Source organism: Corythoichthys intestinalis, chromosome 16, assembly GCF_030265065.1.
Source record: "Corythoichthys intestinalis isolate RoL2023-P3 chromosome 16, ASM3026506v1, whole genome shotgun sequence".
Taxonomy (NCBI): Eukaryota; Metazoa; Chordata; class Actinopteri; order Syngnathiformes; family Syngnathidae; genus Corythoichthys; species Corythoichthys intestinalis.
This window is the reverse complement of record NC_080410.1, coordinates 22,204,826-22,228,563: the sequence shown is the minus strand read 5'-3', so window position 1 is coordinate 22,228,563 and position 23,738 is coordinate 22,204,826. Positions and strand designations below refer to the sequence as shown.

Genomic DNA, 23,738 nt, shown 5'->3' with positions numbered 1-23,738 from the left:
AGTGTAATGTTCGCTTGTTACTTGTTTTTTGGTGTTTGGCGCCCTCTGCTGGCGTTTGGGTCCAGTTAATACCATGAGTGAGCATGGTGTAATTATTGACATCAACAATGGCGAGCTACTAGTTTATTTTTTGATTGAAAATTTTAATGAAACGAAAACATTAAGAGGGGTTTTAATATAAAATGTCTATAACTTGTTCTAACATTTATCTTTTAAGAACTACAAGTCTTTCTATCCATGGATCGCTTTAAGAGAATGTTAATAATGTTAATGCCATCTTGTTGATTTAATGTTATAATAAACAAATATAGTAATTATGTACTGTATGTTGAATGTATATACCGGTATCCGTCTTGTGTCTTATCTTTCCATTCCAACAATAATTTACAGAAAAAAATGGCATTTTTTATAGATGGTTTGAATTGCGATTAATTACGATCAATTTTTAAGCTTTAATGAACTCGATTAAAAATTTTAATAGTTTTGACAGCCATAGTTCATTTGCAAATTTTATACATTTTAACTTATTCTTTAATAAAATGTCTATTTCTACTGCTCTTCTTTGGACCATTGTTCAAGGATGCAGCCTGTTGTGATCGAAGCTTGTGAGCAGGTCATAGTTTACTGGTGTTGCAACAATTGCAGGCAGACAAAAAAAAAAAAACTTGAATTTTATGTCTACATAAGAAAATTGACCTTTAGATTTTAGCATGCAAGTAGTCGTCCAGTCTTTTTTTTTTCTTAACAGCTTAAGCATCCACAACTAATTGACTGCCATTGATGCAGAGACTATTTTGACTAGGAGTGCTAACTGTGAAATGAAGTCATTTATCTCCTTTAAATCCAATAGGACAGCAAAAAAAGCATCATGTCATAACAATCATTTTCATCGACATTAGGTTACATTGCAAGACTTCCTGTTGAGTATCTGCACGCAGGTGTCACGACAAGGCAGGAAGCGGTCACGTCAGCCTAAATCTACTTTGCCGCTTTCTTGCCGCACAAAAACAAGCGACTTTTTCTTTAAAAAATATTTTAATGCACCATTAATAAAGGGTCCAACTCATTAATACAAGTTTGCAAATAATATTAAAACAAGAGGAAGAACCATACAAAATAAAATGAGCTGAAGGTATGTACATGTGTCCTGGTGTGGAGAGAAAGAACGAGGGAGAGAGGGAGTGAAAGAAAGGGTGGGAGGTCTATTTACAGTTCAGTGTGTTTCTACGAGAAACAAACACTTTTATGTACATCTATTTTACTTTTTCATTACTTCATCCTGGAAAGCAGGAAAAAGACTTTGCTTTTGTCTTTTTGCTACTCGACAGATGAACTTTGGACAAGCGCCCGTTGCCTTTTTTTGAAATATCCCCTTCAGTAAAAAATAACCTCTAGATACAACCCCTTTTTTTGTTTTCATGACCCATTGCAAAAAAAAAAAAAAAGTGCCTGTTAACAACACACTTGTGCAAATACAGGGCGACGACAAAACCTGTAGGAGTTTGGTAGAAATAATTCCAAATAAAAAGGAAGTGAAGACATGGAAACGGCGCCCCAAAAGAAAATGAACGGCCTATAACTGGATCACACAGAAGCTTGAAACACTTTCAGAACAGTAATATTTGATAATACTCTCAAAAACAATCCCAAAACATGGAGAAAGGCTTGGAAACAAGAGGAACGTGTCGGATTAAAAGTCTTAAAACCCTGAAATTGTGTTGACTTCCTTGTGCGTGGATTTGAATGAACCTTCCAAACTGAAGTCCCGCCTATTCTTACCACTTCCATAATAGTGACAAGTGGGAAGGGGTGGAAACTAAATGACCACCAAAGTGCTAGGCGTGGACACAATATTTTGGGGGTAGAGGGACTGGGATGGCGACGGGAGTGTTAGTTAAGCGTTCCACGACAGTTCTCGGTGCCGCACAGGCACGGGATCTTGTTCTCCTCCAATGGGAACTTGTAGTCGTACGTGATCTCTTCGTTTATGGCGATGGCCTGCTTGGAGTAGATGACGATCTTTTTCTGGGACTCGATGGTGATCACCTTGGCGTAACAGTTGGGCTGAAAAGAAGTGAAAGGTGAGGATTGCACAATACAACTCAGATATTTAAAAAACTAATTTAAAAAATCAAGCAAAGGTGATTAATTGTTTGCGCTCACAGTGCAGCAGTGGTTGATAAACCGCGCCAGGTTTCCACATTTGGTGGCGTCGATGATGGTATCATGGTCCACTCGGAACAAGTAGCTGCTGCCGATGCCCTGCTGGGCGTAGCGCTTCTCGCGATTGTCTGCCACCATCTGCACACACACGCACGTTTCACAAATGCGGACACTTGCCAATTGAAACTCAAGTGTTTACTACGGCTCACCTGTCGAATGTTCTGACCCACGTACTCGATGACCATCTCATCGGCAGCGATGGCCTCCATGGCGAATAGGCCCCACTCGTGGATCCTGCTGCGACCGAATCGAAGCTTCTTCTTGCGGAACTGTACAACCACAAGTGAAAAAGGAAAAAAAAAAAAAAAAATTAATATATGGTACTTTTGTGGGAGCTCACGGTTTTCTATGGAAAAACCACCTAAGCACATAAGTGTGCAGTGAGAAATCATCACAATCCACGTTCATGTAAAAATCTCAGTCTTCCAGTCTCTTGTATCAGAGCGCTGACATAGCTCTAAAGGTGGAAAAGCGTCCGTGTTCCTTGTAAAGATTTTTTTTTAATGAACAAAAAATATATATGGCAGAAAACAGACATGACTGAAAAAGCAGTTTCTGCTCTTGCACTCCTCTTTAAAAGAAACTGCTGTATTTTAAGCCAAAACAACTGTTGTGTTTGATAGAACAATATGTCTATATGCTGCCATAGCTGATTCATGGCGCATTAAGCCCCCGAACTATTTTTAATTTGTCCGTTTTAACCAGAAAACACCCATTTACAGACGTCGCACAACCACTTTTGTTTCAACCCAGCCATAAAACGAAGGTAATAAATTATATTTATTATTCAAAATGTCTGTCATTTTAGCTTAGAATCCGGTTAATTGAGGTCTCATATTTCGTAAAAATTAAAAAAAAAAATATTCACTCGCATATTTTAAACTTTTTAACAAATTACGTTACAATGAAAAAAATGGTGTCTGTAAAAAAGTCACGGATATCTACCTCATAACTATCGCTTAAATGCATTTTTTTTGTTACTGTTGCATTTTCTTCCCCATGTCAGATGATAAAATAATCATTCCAAACAAAGAAAAAAAAAACCCAAACATTTAAAAGGGAAAATATATGAAAAAGAAAATCTCGACCACTCGTTGATGTCTGCGATTTCTGCATCGCAACCCTTGTTATATGACCGTGTTTCACCCATAAAATCCCCCAAAAATCTGGCTGTGGCCATTCACAGCTGTGTCTTGACACTCAGTGACACATGCTACATGGAGTTTTTGGATCGAAACAAGTACGCGATAATATCTCATTAAAGTCATTGAGTCTGTAATTCTGCTCTCGCGTGCTCTCACCTCCAGATAGGGTTTTGCGGTTTAAAAAACATTAAAAAAAAAAAAAATTTTTTTAAAATGTCCTCCTGATCAAAATTTTTCTTCCCCCAGAAATTCAGATTTTAAGCTTTCCAATGATGTACCACACATGCATATCGGACAATTTTGAAAGTTGGCCAAATCGGGGGTCTCAGAGCAGAACTTCAAGTCACCTGAGTGTTTTCCGCCAAATGTATTTTTATATTTCGCAAACAATGTGGTGATAATGCATTTTTGCTGTTGTTGGATGCCAGGTCTTCATTACAACATTACTTTTTTTGTTATTAATCATTACTGTATATTTTATATAATTTTCATTTTTTTGTTAGATACATTTATAAATATAATTTAATACAAAGACAAAATTACTATCATTAAAATGAATAAAATAATCCTGTAATTAAAAAAAAAAATTCATAGTACAGTGTGGTACCAACATCAACACACCATCTTTTCGACATCCGACGTAAAATTTGACTTGCCATTTGTTTCTACATCCGACGACATGCTTGAAATACGACATTTATGACAGCCCCGCAGTTTCTTTGTTTTCCCGCAAGACGGACGCACGGCGGATTTTCTTGTGAGATAACTCAACATTGGTTCCAAGAAGGTTAGTGCAGGTGGTGGAAAAAAGGTGACGCTTAACATTGATATGAAGATGGAAATGATAGAAAAAACATGAGCGTGGTGTGCGCTTCGTGAACTGGCTCGACAATACGTACGTAGAATGTCTACCATCTCGACGGTCCTCATCAGACCTCCGTTCGCCAGTCATTACAAGTTAAGGCGACAATTATTATTGTGGTAACATCGCCAAAGAAATCGCCAGCTTTGGCAAGTTTTAAAATAATTTTTTGCTGAACTTGTGCAACACAACACAAAACGCCTACTGTCCACCAACAGCACAGCACGGAAAATACATCCGCCAAATTAGAACCCGATTTGTTCCATTATTACAGGAATTATTATAATAATAGTTATTATAATTTTATTTACCGTATTTTTCAGACTATAAGTTGCAGTTCTCCATAGTTTCACTGGGGGTGCGACTTATACTCTGGAGCGACTTATGTGTGAAATTATTAACACATTGTTATATCATTTCACGTGTTATTTTGGTGTTTTGGAGTGGCACTGATGGTTTGGTAAACATGTTAGCATGTTCTTTATGCTATAGTTATCTGAATAACTCTTAATAGCTATGTTAAGTTAACATACCGGCCACGTTCGCATTTCGTTGTTCATGCATCATATAACATTATCATATTGTACACTTATCAGTAGAGCTGGGAATCTTTGGGCACCTAACGATTCGATTACGATTCAGAGGCTCCGATTCGATTATAAAACGATTATTGATGCACCCCCTCCCCCCTCCCCCCCCTTTTTTTTTCTTTTTTAAAATGTTTTGTACATTAGTCCCAAAATTGTTCAAAAATCCTCTCAGGCTAAACAAAACTACTATTTCAGTATCAAGTTAGCATATAACAGTAAACAAATATACAAAAATAACAGTAAATAAAATACTCCAGTCCCCATTCTGTATCAGTAGCTTTAAACTACATTCAATTTAATGTTGTGAATCAACTGTTATAGTTGTTAAAATTGCTCCCGTTATTCCGTAATTTCCCTTCTGTCTACTTTTGTCAAAGTTTTAAAACTATTTCATCATTTAAAGATAGATTCAAGACAAGATTCTGCCGATTTAGGAGTATTTTAGATAAAAAGTTAATTAGGTTCGCTACAACAGAGCCTTCTCGAGAGGTCTACTGCTTTAAGATGGCGGCTGTTTACTAACGCCGGAAAGTGTGTCATTTCGCATCTCGGTTCAATAATACATGTTCTAACACTTCGTCGTCTGTCATTTTGCATCTAGTTCTACATATATATGATATCTACTGCAGCCGTATGTTTGTAGCAACTAGCAACAGGGCGTTGTTTGTAGCGGCTGTCAGCCGCAGTCAGGTATGATTGTTTTTTTTTTATCTAGCGGCATGAGTTGAACATGATATTTACTCTCGGTCCGTTCCTCATTGCGTCCCAAAGACCGCGCTGGCTGTGATTTACTTCCGTTTTACCTGGTATAATTCAATAATCAGAACTTCGATGTTTGTGAATCGTTTTCGAATCTTCCACGGCCGAATCGCGAATAATCTAAGAATCGGAAATTTCGCACGCCTCTACTTATCAGCATGTTGTTCTCTATTGTATTTTTATTTTAAATTGCCTTTCAAGATGACATATCTGTTCTATGTGTTGGGATTTTATCCAGTAAATTTCCCCCCAAAATGCGACTTATATATATTTTTTTCCTCTTCAATGCGCAATTTTTGGGCTGGTGCGACTTACACTCAGGTGCGACTTCTAGTCCGAAAAATACGGTCCAATTTATTTGTTTTGCTATGTGTAATTTGTAACAGTACCAACAGTATTTATTAAGGATTTAGCGTATGTTTTCGGGCTGTGGAACGAATTAATAGAATTATAATGTATTCTTATGGGAAAATCCTGCTCGACATAAGACCATTTCGACTTACAGACAAGGTCATGGAACAAATTAACTTTGTATGTAGAGGTACCAATGTATTTAACTCATTGCTGCTATTGACAGCGAGTCATCCAATCAATTGAAGCTTGGAGGACTGGCTGTGAATTTTCAGATTCCGTGCCATTGACTACCAGTCAAAATGGATTAGACGTCTAGTGCCGTCAATGGAAGCCAATGTTTTAAATGAGAGCGCTATAAATGGTTGTGTGTTATTTCCTTAAAGTGTTCACTAGCACTGTGTGCACTGAAAAGGAAAAAAAAAAAAACTGTTTTGCAACTTTAAGTTACCCAAGCGAAATATTAATGAGGTCATCGTTGTTTGAGGGTTTCTGCTAAAGGAACGCTGTGTGCGGTTAAGGCCATGTGCTTGTCAGCAGTACCTTGAGCTGGTTGAGCTTGAGCAGGTCAGAGTCCATGACTGCCGGCGTGCCAATGACTGTAAGGAGGCGCCGCTGCTCTGAGCGTCGCTCCGACAGTAGGCGGTTGGTGCCCTGAAAAAAAAAAAAAAAAAAAAAAAAAAAAGATCATAAATAAATGGTGTTATCAGGTAGCTTTAAGTGAAGGAAAGCCATATAACCTTGACCTTAACCTAGCGAATTATGTGAACTTCATAGGAAATAAGTGACAAAGCAGATAAAGGTGTCCTAGAGATCTTTGATGTCTTCAAATTAAGAGTACACTTTTCCCAGACATATTTAAAAAAGTAAAAATGCCGTAATTTAGGCTCAATAAATGATGAGGAACATTGATTTGAGTTATAGTTATTCTGAACATATTGTGCTCATGCACAAACGTACCGAGCTGTCAACGTTCTCCACTTCGCGTATAACCTGCTCAGGCAGGTCCAAGTCCAGGTAGACATCCTTCTCCTTGCGGCTGATGGCGTAGTAGCCTTCGCTTCTGGCGCAACCTGTCACGTGCTCACGCAGCTGCCCGTCCGTGTTCCTCTTCTTGCGCCGAGGGTTGGGCAAGTTGGTCAGTGCGGTTCAATGTTAAGGTCAATACATAACTACATACAGCCAGTGGACTAACAATACTCTATGATCAATAAGGGTGTGACAAAATATCGAAATGGTGATATATCGTGATACTTTGTATCCCAAAAGGTTCTCGATATGCTCCTACCAAGAATCCAGATATCGTTTTAGAAAGGTGTCAATGTCCAAAATAAAAATAAAAAGAACGAACAAGTTGCTACCAAAATCTTCCATCATAATAGTGTCTCAGTTAACTCTAAGGTTGCAATGACGGTGCTCGACGCCCAATCCATTTGGACTGGGAACGTTCATTCATTCGAAACCAGAGCATCAACAGTCATTCTGTCCGATTTTCAGGGCATTTACAGGTCACTTGCTGTTCATTTTAGGGCATATACAGGTCATTTTCTGTTGAGTTTGAGTCATTGCCTATTCATTAGGGTGATTCCCAAGTCATTTCCTTTACTTGTAACTCAAAATAAACAGGAAGAGGCCCATAAAATACCCCAAAATCAACAGGAAGTAACTGAAAATCAACAGGAAAACGACCTTAAATGACCCAACATCACCTCATTGCCTGGCATTAGCTGCCACTACCGGGCATAGACATTCAATCCGTTTGAAGTGGGAGGGATGGCTTGCCTGGCTCTGCCAGACTATTCTCCCTGTATTTTTCATACACTGAGAGTATAGTCTGGGCACCAGCCCATTAACGGCCTCTCGAGCAGGTACAAAATCAATCGACAAATCAGATTCGTTTATTTGCGCGATGTGTTCTTAACGAGCAACGTCACTCTTGCGCGTCGAAGGTCGTCTCCACAACAACACAGATGGTGAACTGGAGAGCCGAGAATATGTTCCAATCCACGGTAAAATCAGTTTTAAATTACCAAAAAGACATCAACACGAGTCATTGACAAGTCGGTCTCGCGCTAGCCATGTTGAATCAACTCCGCTCTCTTTGTATGTTTACTTCCGCGCGCAAGTCCCTCGTCATTTTACTAACGTCCGTCTGCCCGTCGTTGATTGGTCCACTCCGCTGTCTGTTTGATGTGGCTTGCTCCGCCCTGGAATTTGTATCTGCGTGAATGGTGGCCAGACTCAATAGCTGGAACAGCGGTGAGTCTGGTGTACCAGGCAAAGGGATGGCAGCGAATGAACAAATGTTCGCTGCCACCCTGCAAGTTCAAATGGATTGGACGTCTACAAGTGATAAATTCATTCCAATTCACAGCAGAAGCTTGTTTTTCTGTTTATTAGTTGTTTGTAGAATATCCTAGAATGATTTCGTGGCCAATGTATCGATAATCGTTGTAACGCCATATCGTCAGACCATTGTTATCGTGCGGTTGTATCGCAAATCATATTGTATCGTGAGGTACCAAGAGGTTCCCACTCCTAATCATCAACGTGGAAAGGATATCAGTGTGCTGCACCCAATGGGTGTCGTTGAGCCAGTCAGAATTGTGGTCATCCTGCAAAAGCTTCTCGTACGTGGTCTTGAGGAGCATTAGGTCTTCGCCGTCCAAGCCTGAGTTCCAGATGTCGTACAGGATGGTCATCTGCTCAAATTTGCTGCGGTTCTCATACTTGATCGGTGGCGGCTCGGGGATCGGCGCCGGTTTGGTGTACGTGACGCCAGCCTCCTGCAGGAAAAGGCGCTCGCTCTTTCTGACGTCCTCCATCGCCACCGTGGACTCGCCCTCGGAATCGGTGCTTGTCAACTCGCCGGATTCCAGTTCTTCTACATCCACATCCTCATCTGCATCCGAGTCCTGCACACAGCGAGGCAAATTCACCATTTGTTTTTTAATACATATTTTAACATGGTCTTGGAAAACCTTTGAACTAATACGTTACAACTGTATAGAGAATGGAGTGCCCACTCTACCAATTATTTGAAATATATGAATTTGGTTGCTTAGGTGGAGATATACTCTAGCAGACTGCTACTCCAGTTTTTGATTGTGATTGTTAGCAGCACCTCAGCAGGTCCTTATAATGCTAAAAACACACACCTCTAGTTTGCGTTTCTTGTGTTTCATGGCTGGCTTCTCTTTCTGTGGCTTTGTAGAAATAATCTCCATGTTTTCCTTATCTTTACTATTCCTCTTTTTGCTCTTCTCAAGCTCCAAGGCTTTGCCCACCAGTGACTTTTTGGTTGGAAGAAGCGTCGCCGAGGCCTGGTTGGACTCCTGAGACAGCAATCCCAAGTAATCTCCCGTATCGCCTCTCAAGGGAAGCGCCTCGCCGATGACCTCCTCAGGTGCCTCAAGAACCCCTGAAATGGTGTTGAGGTCAGTCGGGTGCAGGACAGAGGACTCCTGCTTAGAGAAGCTCTTCTTGGGGGCAGGTTGTGCCGCGAGGACAGGCGGTCTGCAGTAGTTGTGCTCCATGAAGACCAACATGCTCTCCAAGCTCATAACACGCAGCAAAGCTTCCTCGGAGAAGAGTCCACCTTCCATTTTCTGTTCTTCAGCCTCATCTGACGTCTCGGTCTCCTCCGAGTCGCCCGCTTCTGGGTCCATCTTCAGGGCCACGTCAGCCAGCACTGACAAGTCAGCGGCAGACGCTGACGCCAGCTGTAGTAAGCTGGATGCTCCCAGCTGCTCCCGGAGCCTCAGCCTCTGTTCCGTCTCCTCATCCTCGTCTTCTTCTCGGAGAGAAGTCGGAATGATGGCGCTCCGGGACTTTCCCCGAGGTCGCTTGCCGAGAGTAGATGCAGGAGATGCCTCCTCAAAGGCCATCCTACACATGGAGGCATGGTCCAGAGGGAGGTTCTGCACAGTGCGACACACCATGACAGTGGGGGTGGAAGATTTAGGGGAGTCTTTGCCTGAGCCCCGTTTTCCAGGTGCTTTGGTGGGAATAGTCTGAGTTGGGGTCCTTTTGGGCTCTTCTGAATCTGGAGAGCGCCCACATGGGGGCACAATGAGAGCGTTGCCTTCTCCCGGTTTGGAAGCAAAGGGGAGAAGTTGGATGCCGTGAGTGGGACGCGGGCCAGCGGCAGCACGATTGTCTATTGGTCTGACGGGCGAGAGGGGGGGAGCATCGCTCAGAGCTTGCAAAGGAGGCGAAGACAGGGATGGCTGCAAAGATGGCAGATCTTTGCTGTCGTTCTCCTCTGTGGAAAATGAGACAGTCTTTCGGCGCTTTTTGAGTGGGGGCACCAGGACGACGGGGGACGGAGGACGAGGGTATGGTGGAGACGGCGGCCGCTTGGTGGGAGATCCCGATTTGCTCTCTTTGGCGTCGCCTGGAAGACATTACAAAATGTTTTAGTGAGTTGCAAAACATGCTATTTGGCTTTGCTCAGATGCTCATACTGTGGCATAACCGTATGACTTACTGAATTGACATTTGAAAGTTGGGACTGACTTGATATTAAATTTGTATAATATAAAATGCTATAAAATTACATAGTGAATCGCAGGACATGTTATGTAAAGATACAAGTGTTGCTGTTGTAAATCAGCACCACCGAGTGAGTTACTTCAATTGAATTTGCAGCAGGTGACATTGTTGAGTAATGAGAACTCACCAGTTTTGAGCTCTTCCTTTGTAAATATCTTCTCCCTGATAAAAGCACATTATCAGAAATGTTTTCAAGCCACACAAAAAAATTAAAATAGAGAGGTTTCATTTCACTGACACATACTGCTCGTTTTTTTCCACTGTGCTGTCCATGGTGGACTCATCCATGGTGTCCGGCCCGTCACTGTCTGGCCTTTCCCCTTCCTCCTCTTCGTCCTCAGAGGAGGATGAAGATGAGGACAGCGAGGAAGAAGAGCCCTCCGATGATGAAGAAAGGCTCTCGTCGTCACTGTCGGCGCTAAGAGCGTCATCTAAGAAAAACAAAACAAAACAAAAAAAACCATGTTTTTGAGTTAGTGGATTATATTAACTGGTTACGTTCATTTCGATTGTACATTGCAGCATGTTTATATGGATTGTTTGTATTTTGCAAGGTAGTTTAAAAAATGATTATGAGAGGACATTTTATGGTTTGTGAAGTGTTATTTACCATCAGACTTGTCACTTGCATCCAATTCACCATCATCCTAGAGAAGATAAAAATAGAAAAGTGAGCTAAGATGCTGCCCTCTAGCTATTAAGACAGGCAGTGCAACATCAAACCTTTTCTGAGGAGGAGCCGTCAGAAGTCTCTTCGCCTTCGCTGTCCAGCTCCCAAGGTTTTCGACTTCTGGGCTTCTTTTTCCTCCTCTTGTTATCCCGTCCCGCTCTGCCAGCATCTGGCATTCTATCATCAGGAGCTGAGAACAAGAAAAGAGTTAGGGAGCCTGCTTCTGATGTGGTGTGGCATGACATGAGCTCAAACCTTCATCGTCCTCGTCCGGTGGCGTCGACGGTCGTGGCCTTTTCATGTCTCCTTCAGTGAGTTCCTGAGGCTCTTTCCTCTTCACCTGCATACAAAAAAAACAATTATAGATCTTTTTTTCATTGATTGTATAATTGGGTTGCCTACCTTAAAGGAGGGCAGTCTTAGTGCTCCTCGCAGAGAGAACCCTTCCACGCCGCCACTCTTGGCCCAGTCAACCAAAGATGTCAAGGGCTCACGAGGACGGTTCAGCTTCTCCTCCTTTTTATCCTCATCACGTAAGGCAGACATTGTCTGGAATGGCTGATGAAAATACAATAAAGTGTGATTTAAAGAAAAAAAAAAAAAAAAAAACTAATTAATTCCTACTCCAGTGCTTTAACAGCCTGACGGGCCACCAGGCTTCTCTTGCCCCTCCTCCAACTAAAACAATGCTACAGAAAATTAAATACTTTAACCGCATTCTAACTCTTGCAGTGCTATTGTCAATGATGATGTCCAATTGTTTGGCTCTTCATTTTTTTCGTGGTCAATTCAAATTAGTTTGTCACTAGTGAACATCCTATCTATTGGAACTGGAAGGGCTGTCCGTGAATAAACATTCGTTCATTCATTGCCAGACCTCCTACTTCAAAAGTATTGGACATCTAGTGCCATCAATGATATCCAATGAGTTAAACACGTCTGGTGATACGATTGAAAGCAGAATGGCGAAATCATGTGGTCGATGTGTGAACAAACCTGTCCCAAGTCTCTGCTATTGCACTGAATTGCATTGTATTTTTTGTTTTTAAAAACTGTTAAGACTTAAGTATTTTTCACATACAGCTTATAATAACGCCTCACAGTAATTTCAAAATTCCCATTTTTATTTATTTTTTCCAGAAAACACCAGCGGGCTTCTCCAACACCAGGCTTCACAAGTTTTCTGGTGTAAACCCTGTATTGTGCAAGGTGGTGGCCAAAAATGACTGGACTGGAATTGCCAAAATTGATGATAAATATTAAAACAGTCACATTTCCTTACCTTTGCCTTGGTCTCCTTCCTGTCCCACCACTCATCAAAGGTTGCAAAAGCAATGTTCTCTACCATCTTGCGGTTTAGGTCCCTCTGCATGATGCTCTTCATTTCCTGGATGAGTGTAGTTAAAGCCATCTGCACAGTGACTTCATGGGGATTTTCAGGCACCACGGGTACGTCCTCAGCGGGGGTCTGGTATTCACCACCCTCACCAGGTGGCATAGTACCATAAGCGGGCGGTGGCATGTAGGAGGGATAGTGCGCAGCTAAGATGTGCGGCGGCCACGCAGCGTGCGGAGGCGGAAGGTGTGAAGGAGGCGGTATTTGGGTACTGTGTGGGTCCGTATAAGGATAGGGAGGCATGTGGGGGGGCATATAGCGAGGATCCTGCTCGTAGTGTGTGGCCGCCCCGCTGCCCTCTTGTTCCATATAGGGGTGGTGAGGTGGTGGTGGTAGTGAGTGCAGATGGTAGGCAGAGTAGTCTCCTGTGGCGGCTTCGCCCGGCGTACCGCTAGATGACGACATGCGCAACTGGTGCAGGCGACTGAGCATGTGCGTTTGCATCTGAAAGGACATGGGTGCGCCACCAGTGTATTGGTTCATTAGCTCCATAGAGCTGGCATAGTCATACATGTGGTGCGGCATGGGTGGGGGATACTCGGGGTGCAGCTCCATATGCGGAGGCGGCGGAATCCCGGGAGGTGGAGGCGGCTGCAAAGAGTAGCCAGGTGGAGGTGGGGGCGGCAGGTGGGGTGGGTAGGAGGGAATAGGCGGGTGTATGGAGGTGCCAAAGTGCTGCGCTGACTCGGAAATGGGCGGGGGTGATGACGACGGTTCTGCTGCTGTCTGTGACGGCATGGCGGTCTGGGAGGAGGACGGCGAGGAACAGGAGGTGATGGAGGGCTGGTGTGTGGTTACGGTCGTGATGGACACCTCGCCCTCTTCCTCTTCTGAGATCTCCATGTCTTCCCCTGATGAATGAGGGGACTGAAAGGAAAGGCAGATATTTAACAGGAGGAATTGTTGTGATGTCATTGTTTACATTTTACGTGTTGCATCGTATAGCGTGTGACAAGAATGAGTATTTTGCATCTCTTTAGATTTTTTTGCATGTTTGGAGGATTTAGCGTGGCAAATGGTTCATCCTTGCTATGTAGTCGATTATACAAAACCTTTTTGAATTACCACCGAAAAGGCCCAGGAAAAGGGGAATAGCTGCGGGCGATCAGGAGATTAAACCTGGTGTCCCGTTTTATTAGTATACCCGTATGATTATATAGCAGTTTTTCCACACATAAATGTTGCTCAAAGCACTAATACTGTATTTGTTTCTGTATAGATGCAATTGTGGACTAATCACGTTTGGTACACTGAACGGCACTTCATTAAGTTGTGTGGCCGCCACCATTTCTGTATTAAAGTGCAGATACATTTACTATATTGTTGTGGCATCATTTTTTTTTTAAATTACCATTTGATGACTATCATTGTACTAACTATACCTCATTACATATGACGACATAAATGGCCCATAAATTTGCCTTTAAATACAGAAACAGGTGGCAGGCCATACCTTACTGAAGCCAGTCCAGTGTTCGCCACACAGTGTTAGTGCACAGCTACATCAACAATTTAATCTACGTTGTATACAATCCACTTTCAGCATGATCATGGCTTTGTGCACTGTAGAAGAAATTGCCCCAAGTATGTTATTGGTTCTTAGTACAAAAATTCAGACTAGCCCTCCCTTATTTCTCTTCTCATCTCATCTACTTAAGAATGTCTCTACATACAGATTTTTCAGGTTAAGACACGCCTCAATGGGAAAATATTGCTTGTTAAAAAAAGAAATTTCAGAATATGAATGGCAAAAAATACAGTACGGCTGGTACTCGCAGCTCACAGAGGTGACGGACCATAACATACTTATAGCTGCTCTGCCATTGGCTTTTGCTTAGCATCCCTGGCATCCAATTGGCTCAGAGGGACCTCTACTGTATGTGTGTATCCCCGCATCTTCATTCGCCCCTTGAGTTCCGACAGCTTTACCTGATTGTATGAACTTTTACTCTATTCTTGTTGTTTTTTACATCACATGGAACTCAGATGTTATGTTTATTGCACAATAATCTAATTGCAACATGTATTTGTTACATGTTTTGATAAATTTGTATGCATTATAAAACATTTTTTGAATTTGGGGGGGCTTGGAGGAACGGATTAGGGCATTTACATGGAAAATTTGTCTCGATTTACAGAATTTTCAAGTTAAGAAACTACTTCCATAACCAATTAATTTCATAAGTAGAGGTATCACTGTATTTAAGCTTCTCTCCAAACCTCCCGTTTTCAGACGTTACAGTGTTTATATATCAGAGATCCCTCGTGCTAACTGTTCATCACATCTTCACCGCCTGCCATCATGTTTGTGACTTCTTGCTACCCAACCAAATGGGCATGTGCTGAACATACTATTACCTGACTCTGCCCGTTGTAAGGTGGCGTGTGTGCTCCTGTCCTGCTCTGTCTGTCAGTGCTCCCGTCCTGCGTTGACTTCTCCGGGACTGCGTCTGTCCCGGCAGGGCCGACTGGTGGCAAGGGTTCATGGGGTGGTGGCACGTGAGGAGAGTATGTGGAAGAGGACGGCATGGTAGCCGGCGGCTCAGGGGGTGTCTTTCGACCGTCAGTCCTTTTCTCCCGTTTCCTGAGGCTATCTCTGTCACGCTCCACTTTGCTTCTCTCCTTGTCCCCGCCGTTGCTTGCCAGGTTAGTGGCCCTATGCTCACCCACACTCACGCCAACGGCAGCTCGCCCTCTTTTTGTCACACCTTCTGACCTCACACCTTTCTGCTTCTCCTCCTCATCTTCCTCATCGGAGGCGAGGAAGGAGAACTTGGCCTTCTGCTCCTTCAGTAGCATCTCAATGCGGGAGTCCAAGCTGCTGCTGTGGTAAGCGAACGGTAAGCTTTCATTGGTGGAGTCCGGTTCAGGAGAGGCGGACCCAGGTTGACGGCGGGGCGGAGAGCTATTGGCGCCGGGAAGGTTCAAGGAGAGGGAGGTGGAAGAAGGGGACGTGGATGAGGAAGCGATGGAAGAGTGGGAGGGGGACAAAGGTGGCGGTGTCTTTGGCGGGACCGGTGGCGTGCTGGGACGGCGTTTCGGCTTGGTCCACTGCTCCACTTGGGTAGGACTACTCTGATTGAAGTCCGGCGCTTCTAGCGTCTCGGCCACAGCGGCGGCTATAACAGACGCCGGCGGTAGGGGCGGCGGTGGCGGAGGAGGTGGTGGTGGAGGAGCACTCGCTGAGGGTGCAGGGCCCCTCTCCGAAAGGCTCATGCCCCCTAGACGGGCAGACGCATCCAATCCCTGAGGAGCAGGCGGAGCGGGATCTTTGGAGGCGGAATACGCCGAGTACGACGAAGGCGGCGGGGACATGCTGTTCGAGGAAGAGCGGTACGAGTTGGAATTGTATCTGGGGTCCGAGTTGCCAGAGTGGTCGGCGTCCCGCTCTCGGTCGCGGTCCCTGTCACGATCGTGGCTGCTCCTCCTGCGGCTGCTGTGGTGGTTGTGCGAGTGGTGGTGGTGGTGGTTGCGGTGCCGTTGGTGCCCGTGGTCGCCCGAGCGCGAGCCCACGCTGTCCCGCCGGTAGCTGCGTTCATCCCGGCGGTCCGAGTGGTGGTGCGAGTGATGGGAATGGTACTTGGAGGAGGAGTTACCATCCTGTTGGTGATGGTATGACGCTCGCCTTGAAGCACCGACCATTGCCCCGTAGCGCCCTCCTGAGTCTCTGTCCCGCTCAGGCATGAGAGACTGTTCATACTGTGACCCTAGAGGCGGCGGGGGCATTCCAGAGTGGTGCACCATGTGAGGGCTGGGTCCTCCTGCGTTGGGGTATTGCGGGTAACAGGGCGGCTCATTTGGACGGAAAGAGGAGGCCGGGGGATACCCGGGACGACCTCGGTGGTATGAGGAAAGTTCGTGAATGTCCTCGGAGTATCGCGATACTTTGAATCCACCACCTACAGTGGATGACACTGCAGAGGAAGAGGAGGAGGAAGGCAGCATGTCTTGAGGGGGGTAACCGCTTCCCAAAGTGCCTGCGTTGTAGCCACTATGCCTGCCAGCAAAAAATAAATGTGTTATAAGTTGACATGCATTTATTATTTGGATATCACAAACCTTTAATGGCGTACCGCAAGCAACACGTCACTTCCGCTCATTAATATTCATGACATTAGCTACTGTTGCTAAGTAAGGACAAGCCACCGTTTGTCCCTAATAGGAAATGAATGGAAATCGTGTACGAAGGAGATGTTTACAGAGCCAAACCTACCAATTATCTCCGAAAATGATGTGCCTTGTGCCAAATTGACTGGAAAAGATGTGGAAGAACATAAAAATGTTCAGTTAAAGAGATGGCTTTAGTGTCGAAGGCTGAAAAAGACGAAAAAAAACGAGCCGACCTAAGCATAGCTTTAACTTTTTTATCAACGCGACTGACAATGACATTCTCCTGTTTCAACAAGCTATCCTTTACCATCAGCCCTGTCTTTCTTATATATCCTTTGGTTGTTCTACGTCTCTTACCGTTCTTGGGGGTAATTTAGTTAGCTTTGTGTAGCGATCGCAAATGCTACTCAGTGACAGCCAACGAACACTTTTAATTTTTTCATTGATATCACATCTTAATCCTATAATTCATTTACACTTCTGCTTGACTAAAGTTGTTATATATATATATATATATATAAAACAAACGGTAACAGTGGCAGTCAGATACCATTGTAATTCTTTTCAGGTCATTCATTGTCAGACAGAAGCAGTACGGCACAACGTTACCCTAAAAAAATAAGTTAAAAATATAAAAATGGCTTACCTCTTTGTCCTCTGAAAGACCATGCCAACCCAACATAATGTTTACTGCATATGAAACGTGAATGGACTCGCCGAGCTGGTGTTAAAAGTCCGCGCAAGTTGATTCGGTCTTCACATTTTTTCCTCCCGAGTTTTTGGTTTCCGGAAACGTATGAAGAAAACATCCTTCATGGTTGTAATGTCTAGAGTCGTTTCTACAAGTTCCAAAAAAGCAATGCGTGATCGGCAAGTTCGTTTTTTAAAGATTACCGGCGATAAGTAGCACTAATTGCGTTGTGTCTCTGCGAGGGCGAGTCTATAATGTCCCACTTCGGCTTTACTTCCGCTTTACAATGCGACGTCACGGTCTAAAAATAGCCTGCGTGCGGTACGCCATTTCCCAGTTTGAAATTGTTTGGATTATTTTAAAATGGTAAACCAATCGTTAGTACCGTAGTTAAGCCTGAGCAGAAAATTCTACTAAACAGAACTCTTTCACATCTCTCAGTTTGCCGCTCACACACACAACACACACAGTTTTACTCTTCTAAAGAAGCAATCTTCCTCAGACTTTTTTTTTTTTTTTTTTAACAACATCCTGACAGAGTTGGTGCATCACCCGTAATCCGCGAGTTATGACTTGACATTGTTGCCCTCGCTCGCACTAGAAAGAAATGGCACCCACATGCATAATTTTAGTATGCTTATGATAGTCAAAAAAGAATTCCCCAGTTTAATTCAAACCTGTCTACTTCAGTCCCCCAAAACTGTCAAACCAAATCAATGTTGTGTTAGTTTTTATAATCTTTTTCTTTTTTATAAACTCAACGTGAGGTGCTAACAAACGAACATTGCTAACTGAGCCAAAAACCCACCTGGCTCCGGAGTAGCTGGACTCCTGAGAGAACGGCGTCCCGGATCTGGAGCTGTATGGCGTCCCACTCTGAGAGGACGCTGAAGAGCCGGAAGTGTAGGCACCCGTTAGGGAGGAGGAGGAGGGTGGCGTGTCCAGCCGTGGCTCGCCAAAACTAGTGTCCGCTGAACCGGGGGTGACGTTTCCTGACTTGAGGGCTTGTTGGACGCCCGCCGCCAACATTGCCAACTCGCTGGAGAGCCGCCGCCGGATATCCGCAGACTGTGCGTAGGCGTCAACTCTGAATTAGCGTTTGGAAATCAAATAAAATATACATTCTATACGTTACCACATCAGGCTGTTGCTGTGTGGGAGTCTGCGGCGTCAGGCAGTCCACTAAGGCCTTGCCTCCCAGGGGGACTGTCTGGGGCGTGTAGGAGCCATTTACGATTAGGTCATAATACTTCTGCCTTTGCTGACCTGAAGAACAAGAAAAATCAAATCCTATTAGTTTCAATATTAGCTCCAAAACAATGCATGTTTATTGGTGAAATGAATACTATAAATGTGTAATCTTGAAGACGATTATTTAACACTCTAAAGCAGGAATTTTCAAATATTGTAGGATATGCATGAAATCAAAAGTGCAATAAAAATTAAATAATGGATAGGCCTGTCGCGATAACAAATTTTAGTGTGCGATAATTTATTTCATAAATTATTGTGATATGCGATATTATTGCACCCCCCCCAATTTAAAAAAATAAATAAATACAATAACACTGTGAGAATACAGTATATATTAATAGATCATGTACACCCATTTAAACGCAATAAATGTTTACTCTTAAATTCAAAAATACTTTTTAGGAAATCACACCTAAAAACAATAGACCATGCCTCTTTTAAGTAAAAGACAACAATATTAATACTGCTCAGAAACACAGAAGAAATAAAATGTGTTTTTTAAGAAAAAAAGAATTCCACTTAATAATTTAAGCATCTAGGCAAATGAAAACGTTTCCCGTCATAGCTTCTGCTATGGCGTTCCATGTGTAATACAGTGGTACCTCTACATACGGAGTTAATTCGTTCCAGGAGCTTGTTTGTAAGTCGAAATGGTCGTATGTCGAGCAGGATTTTCCCATAAGAATACAATATAATTCCAATAATTCGTTCCACAGCCCAAAAACCCACACTATATCCTAAACCAGTACTTCTCAAATGGTGGGGCGCGCCCCCCCAGGGGGGCACAGAGCGATGCCAGGGGGGGCGCGAGTGACCTCGGGGAACATGCTTTTTTTTTTCCTTTTTTTTTTTTGCCGTACTAGAATAAAGTGTACTTGCACATCCACTCCGTGGGTGGCAGTGGCGCTCTCATTTTCAAAGTGCGTGCAGTATTTTTGAAGTAAGCAAGAGCACACGGAAGAGACTCATGCAGAGCTGGACTCACGCAGCGACCCGCTGTCTTCTTCGGTTCTCACGTGTCCGGCCGAGAAGTGCCGTTTTCGGCTTGGGATCGTCGCGACCACCGCCCTCACCTACGGTTCTCCCTCGGCCGCCGAGAATGCGCTTTTTTCGGGCCGTTTGCCTTTGACTTTTAATATAGTGGGAAATGAGGAAAGACCACTGTTTACTGAGTCTAAAAATGATTATAGCGGAGAAGCCAAATCAGTTAAGATGCCACTTAAAGACATTAGACCTCAATCTCATTGATAAGCCGCTTGATTGTTTTTCAGCGAAAACGTGCCGAATATTGCCAATTGTCACAATCGTCCTGCTTTGTCAGTGTTATATCAGTAAACCAGTGAGCACTGTGGTGAATCAGCGAAAATAAAAACTTTCCTTCTGTCCAAAGACCTTTTTCCCCCCTTCTATTCAGTTTTGTTTTTTTTCGGTCAAATTTTTTGGCATGTTGTCCTGAAGAGTAAATGTTTCTAATCAATTTGAATTTGTTATTATTTACTGATTTTATTACATTTTATTTTTCAGTATCAAATGGTCAAAAATGTACCTTGAGTGTATTTTTACAGTTTGGATGTGACTTTTTTTTCATTTTTTATTTTTTTTAACTTCAGGCAAATTGATGCGCGTTAAGTCTTTTCTGTTACAAGCAGCACAATGTTAAAAAAGTTATACTTTATTATAAGTTGATCTATGTTACTTTTTTTCTTTAATAGAAAAAAAAGGACACAATGTTAGGCTGAGGCGTACTTATAATAGTAATATAGACGAATGATACTATTTACAGTGGCGGCAGAGAGTTGGGGGGGCGCGAAACATTTACGTCTTCCTTGGGGGGGCGTAACAGAAAATAATTGAGAAGCACTGTCCTAAACAAATAGTGCTGTTAATATTGCAAATAGCAATTACAAAGAGCAAAAACAAATAAAATATGAATAAAAATCAGAATAACAATAATATAATAATAGCAATAATAACAATAATACAGTACAGTACCTGTAATAATGTAACGAATCGGCTTCTAATGTGGCGGACTTTTTTTGCTGTACCTGAACGCACCGCGGGGCTGACGGTGAGCAGGAGAGCGCTATTTTACCTTCTGTTTCGATCCTGGCGTCAACAGCGGCGGACACTCGGCGAGTTGATGGAATAAATGATTTGAAACCTGACGAAGCTGGCGATTTCTTAGGCGATGTTACCACAATAAGAACTGTCACCTTAACTTATAAAGACTGGCGAACGGAGGGGGACCGCCGGCCGAGATCGGCATTCTACGACCCAGTTCATGGATGCACACACCATGCTTATATTTTGCTATCATTCACATCTTCATTTCAATGGTAAGCGTCACCTATTTTTTTCTCCACCTGCACTAAACTTATACTGCACTAAACTAAAAACAGAACTAAAATGCATTTTGCTTAGTTGGTAACAAGGAAGCCGAACTTTTAACAGCACGTCAGCCACACGCGCGCACGCAGGTGCACGCGAGGCGATAAATCGCAGCGGAAAAATTATCGCCTTCATTTTTATTTACCGTGCGATAAATGGAATTATTGCATATTGCGACAGGCTTAATAATGGAAGCGAGAAAAAAATAAAAGGACCCAAAAGTTGTTGTGCAGTGTGCACCAATAGTCTCTTGGCTCACCTTTGATGTCCAGCTGCGCATGGATAATGTTGCCCATGACAGAGGTGTTGTGCAGCTGCTTGACCGTGTCCTTGGCACCTCGTGTGCTGGTAAAAAGCACCCGGGCAAGGCCCAGGTGCTTCCTAGTCTTTGGGTGGAACAGAATCTCCATCTCCTCCACTTCCCCAAACTTGGCACACATCTCAGCCAAGAACGGCTCCTTAACGTTGTCGTTCAGCCGGGCAAAGGTCACCTCTTTGAGGGGGATCGGACCCACGTAGAACTCATCCAGCTGCACGTCAGCAAAGAAAAGCATAGCAGGATGGCACATTGTAACAAATAGAAACCGTTTTGCTTTAGTTGTGGGTCTCCCACCTTAAACTTTGGCACTGGCAGGACCATCTCTGTGTACCTTGACCATAATCTGCGGGGTCTCGGGTCCCGCAGTTCACCCACAGGGGGGAATCCAGAGTCCTGGCAACATTTTTAGCTCATTTCTGAACCATATACAATGTGCAGCGAGACTGAAATATGTTCCTTCACGTTTGTCTGTGTAGATTTACGGGGTGAAATGTACAAAATACTCACAGGCACGCTGAAATGCACACCATCGTATCTGTAAATCTTCTGCGCCACCCGTCTGGTGGCCGGGTCCTGAACCAGCTTGAAGCTCTTCCACTGCAAACTCACAGCTTTTTGTGTGTCTGCACCGCTGTCTGGATCCATCCTACAGCTGCCAAAACACGTTTGTTGACATGGCGTACAGCGATTGAAACAACACACGCTGTCAGTGCACACGCTCGGACTGGTTAACAATTTGCAACTCGCACTGGAATACAAAAACAAACAAACCCAAGAGCACCAATCATGAATACTAACTTTTCGGGTCGTACTTTAATACGAAGAAATGCACAGAGGACTATAGTTAGTTCATGCTCGCCGTTTAAGGTGAGACGCTGTCAAAACAATGAGCGAGGTACGTCACAGAGCACTAGTTTACTTGAGCCAGCTATGCTAACGTGCTAACAGCGACAATACGCCACTAGAATGAGCAATTCATACATAATCAGGGATTGAAATGACCAAAACACGAACCGGGTTCATGATCGAGGCATAACTATGATATGATATGCGATTCGAGTGTAACAAAACGACCACAATTTAGTTAGCATTTTTTGGCTAATGCTAAGGCAAGTTATCCCGAACGTCAGCTAATGCTAATGTAGCATGAACATCAACTTGCGAAGCCGAATTTCTCATATATGCCACACTCTGCTTCGATAGCATATTATAAACAGCAACCGTGCCAGTTAAGACTTTCCAGGATCCTGGGTTTGGTTTCTGTCCAAAAATGCAAGACCAACCCCTCCACAAGAGTCCGAGAGCGCGCTCAGCCCAGAGTCGCAGCCCGCCCGCCACCAGGCCCGCCCGGACAACAAGAAAAACAGTCCACCCACCAAAACACAAACCGGACAGCTCGGAGCACTGTGCTCAATCGAAAGTAGCAGGCGTAAACAACGCCGCTAACATTCCGGTTGACAGCTGATGCAAACGCGAGCCCCCGCGGAACACCGAGGAGTTGTTTTTAGCTCCTAAAAGCCCAATATTGTGGAGTGAGCGGCCATCGCGCAACTAACCTGAGAGCCTCGCCTGTTCTCCATCAGGCTGTGCGAATGCAGTATACAGCTTCTCACACGCACTTTCCACTGAAAATAAGAATATTCAAGAACATCGGTCATGAGATAAATTGACATTAAATCGTTTTTCAAATCAAAATATATTTCTATTTGAATTACTCGAATATTTTTTTGACCATCTGCTTGCCCCCACGAAAAATATAATATTGCAATTTGACCGAATCTGCGTCTTCAAGTCAAACAAGCGTTTGGACAGCGGTCAAATTTTAATAAACAATTGTATGGTTTTATTTCCTTCCAATAACGTTTTTGATGACGATATGTTTATCAATTAAAGACTTGGATATTAGAAACATTTTTTCCACGTCAGTTGTAGGATCTTAACTTACGATCGAATCTGCGTTTTTGAATCTAACAAGCAGGGCGTCCTCTGGTGGCTATTTGCTAGAATTCAGCCCGAACAAATTAATACTGTATACGGTAATTAAATGATCTATCCATTTTATCAGTTATTTTATTACCCCTTTTTTCCTTCTAGCCGTCTTTTACGAATCTAACAGCAAATTAAAAACTGACCGACACCTCAAAAAATAAGCAAATTAAAAACTGACCGACACCTCAAAAAATAATGACATAGCCAGCACAAAACCAGAAAACAATGTTCAATAAATCATTTTTAACACCAAAAAAACAGCAAAATATGAAACATAAAAATCTTATTTCACCGTAAATGCATGTGGTTGAAATGACAACCCAAAGATGACCATAGAAATGCCAATTAGTTGTTTAATGTCAAGTGTTTTACATTGCAATAATAATGCAATATGATCATGTCCATGTGGCAGGGTGTTGCAATGATGACACTTAATT

At 43.3% G+C, this 23,738-nt stretch overlaps 1 protein-coding gene across 5 annotated transcripts; it reads right to left on the bottom strand.

Annotated features, from left to right (window-relative positions):
* Positions 1–1,046: 1,046 nt before the first annotated feature.
* On the bottom strand, positions 1,047–22,932 carry setd1a (SET domain containing 1A, histone lysine methyltransferase). Of its 5 annotated transcripts, none has more exons than XM_057817466.1 (21): positions 22,869–22,932; positions 21,820–21,964; positions 21,607–21,705; positions 21,253–21,523; positions 18,487–18,617; positions 18,160–18,419; positions 14,909–16,547; positions 12,437–13,417; positions 11,557–11,712; positions 11,410–11,494; positions 11,208–11,344; positions 11,095–11,131; positions 10,729–10,915; positions 10,612–10,646; positions 9,089–10,326; positions 8,494–8,845; positions 6,891–7,072; positions 6,474–6,584; positions 2,373–2,492; positions 2,164–2,301; positions 1,047–2,064 (listed from the first exon to the last, which is right to left on the bottom strand). In XM_057817466.1, exons 2-21 carry the CDS (start codon positions 21,955–21,957, stop codon positions 1,891–1,893), a joined length of 6,471 nt encoding a protein of 2,156 aa, XP_057673449.1. In that variant the 5' UTR covers positions 21,958–21,964; positions 22,869–22,932; the 3' UTR covers positions 1,047–1,890. The 5 variants fall into 5 exon arrangements, with proteins under 5 accessions (XP_057673449.1, XP_057673447.1, XP_057673446.1 ...); XM_057817464.1 differs by lacking the exon at positions 22,869–22,932 and adding an exon at positions 22,689–22,849 and having other exon boundaries at positions 21,820–22,060; XM_057817463.1 differs by lacking the exon at positions 22,869–22,932 and adding an exon at positions 22,689–22,849.
* Between the last annotated feature and the right edge of the window lie 806 nt (positions 22,933–23,738).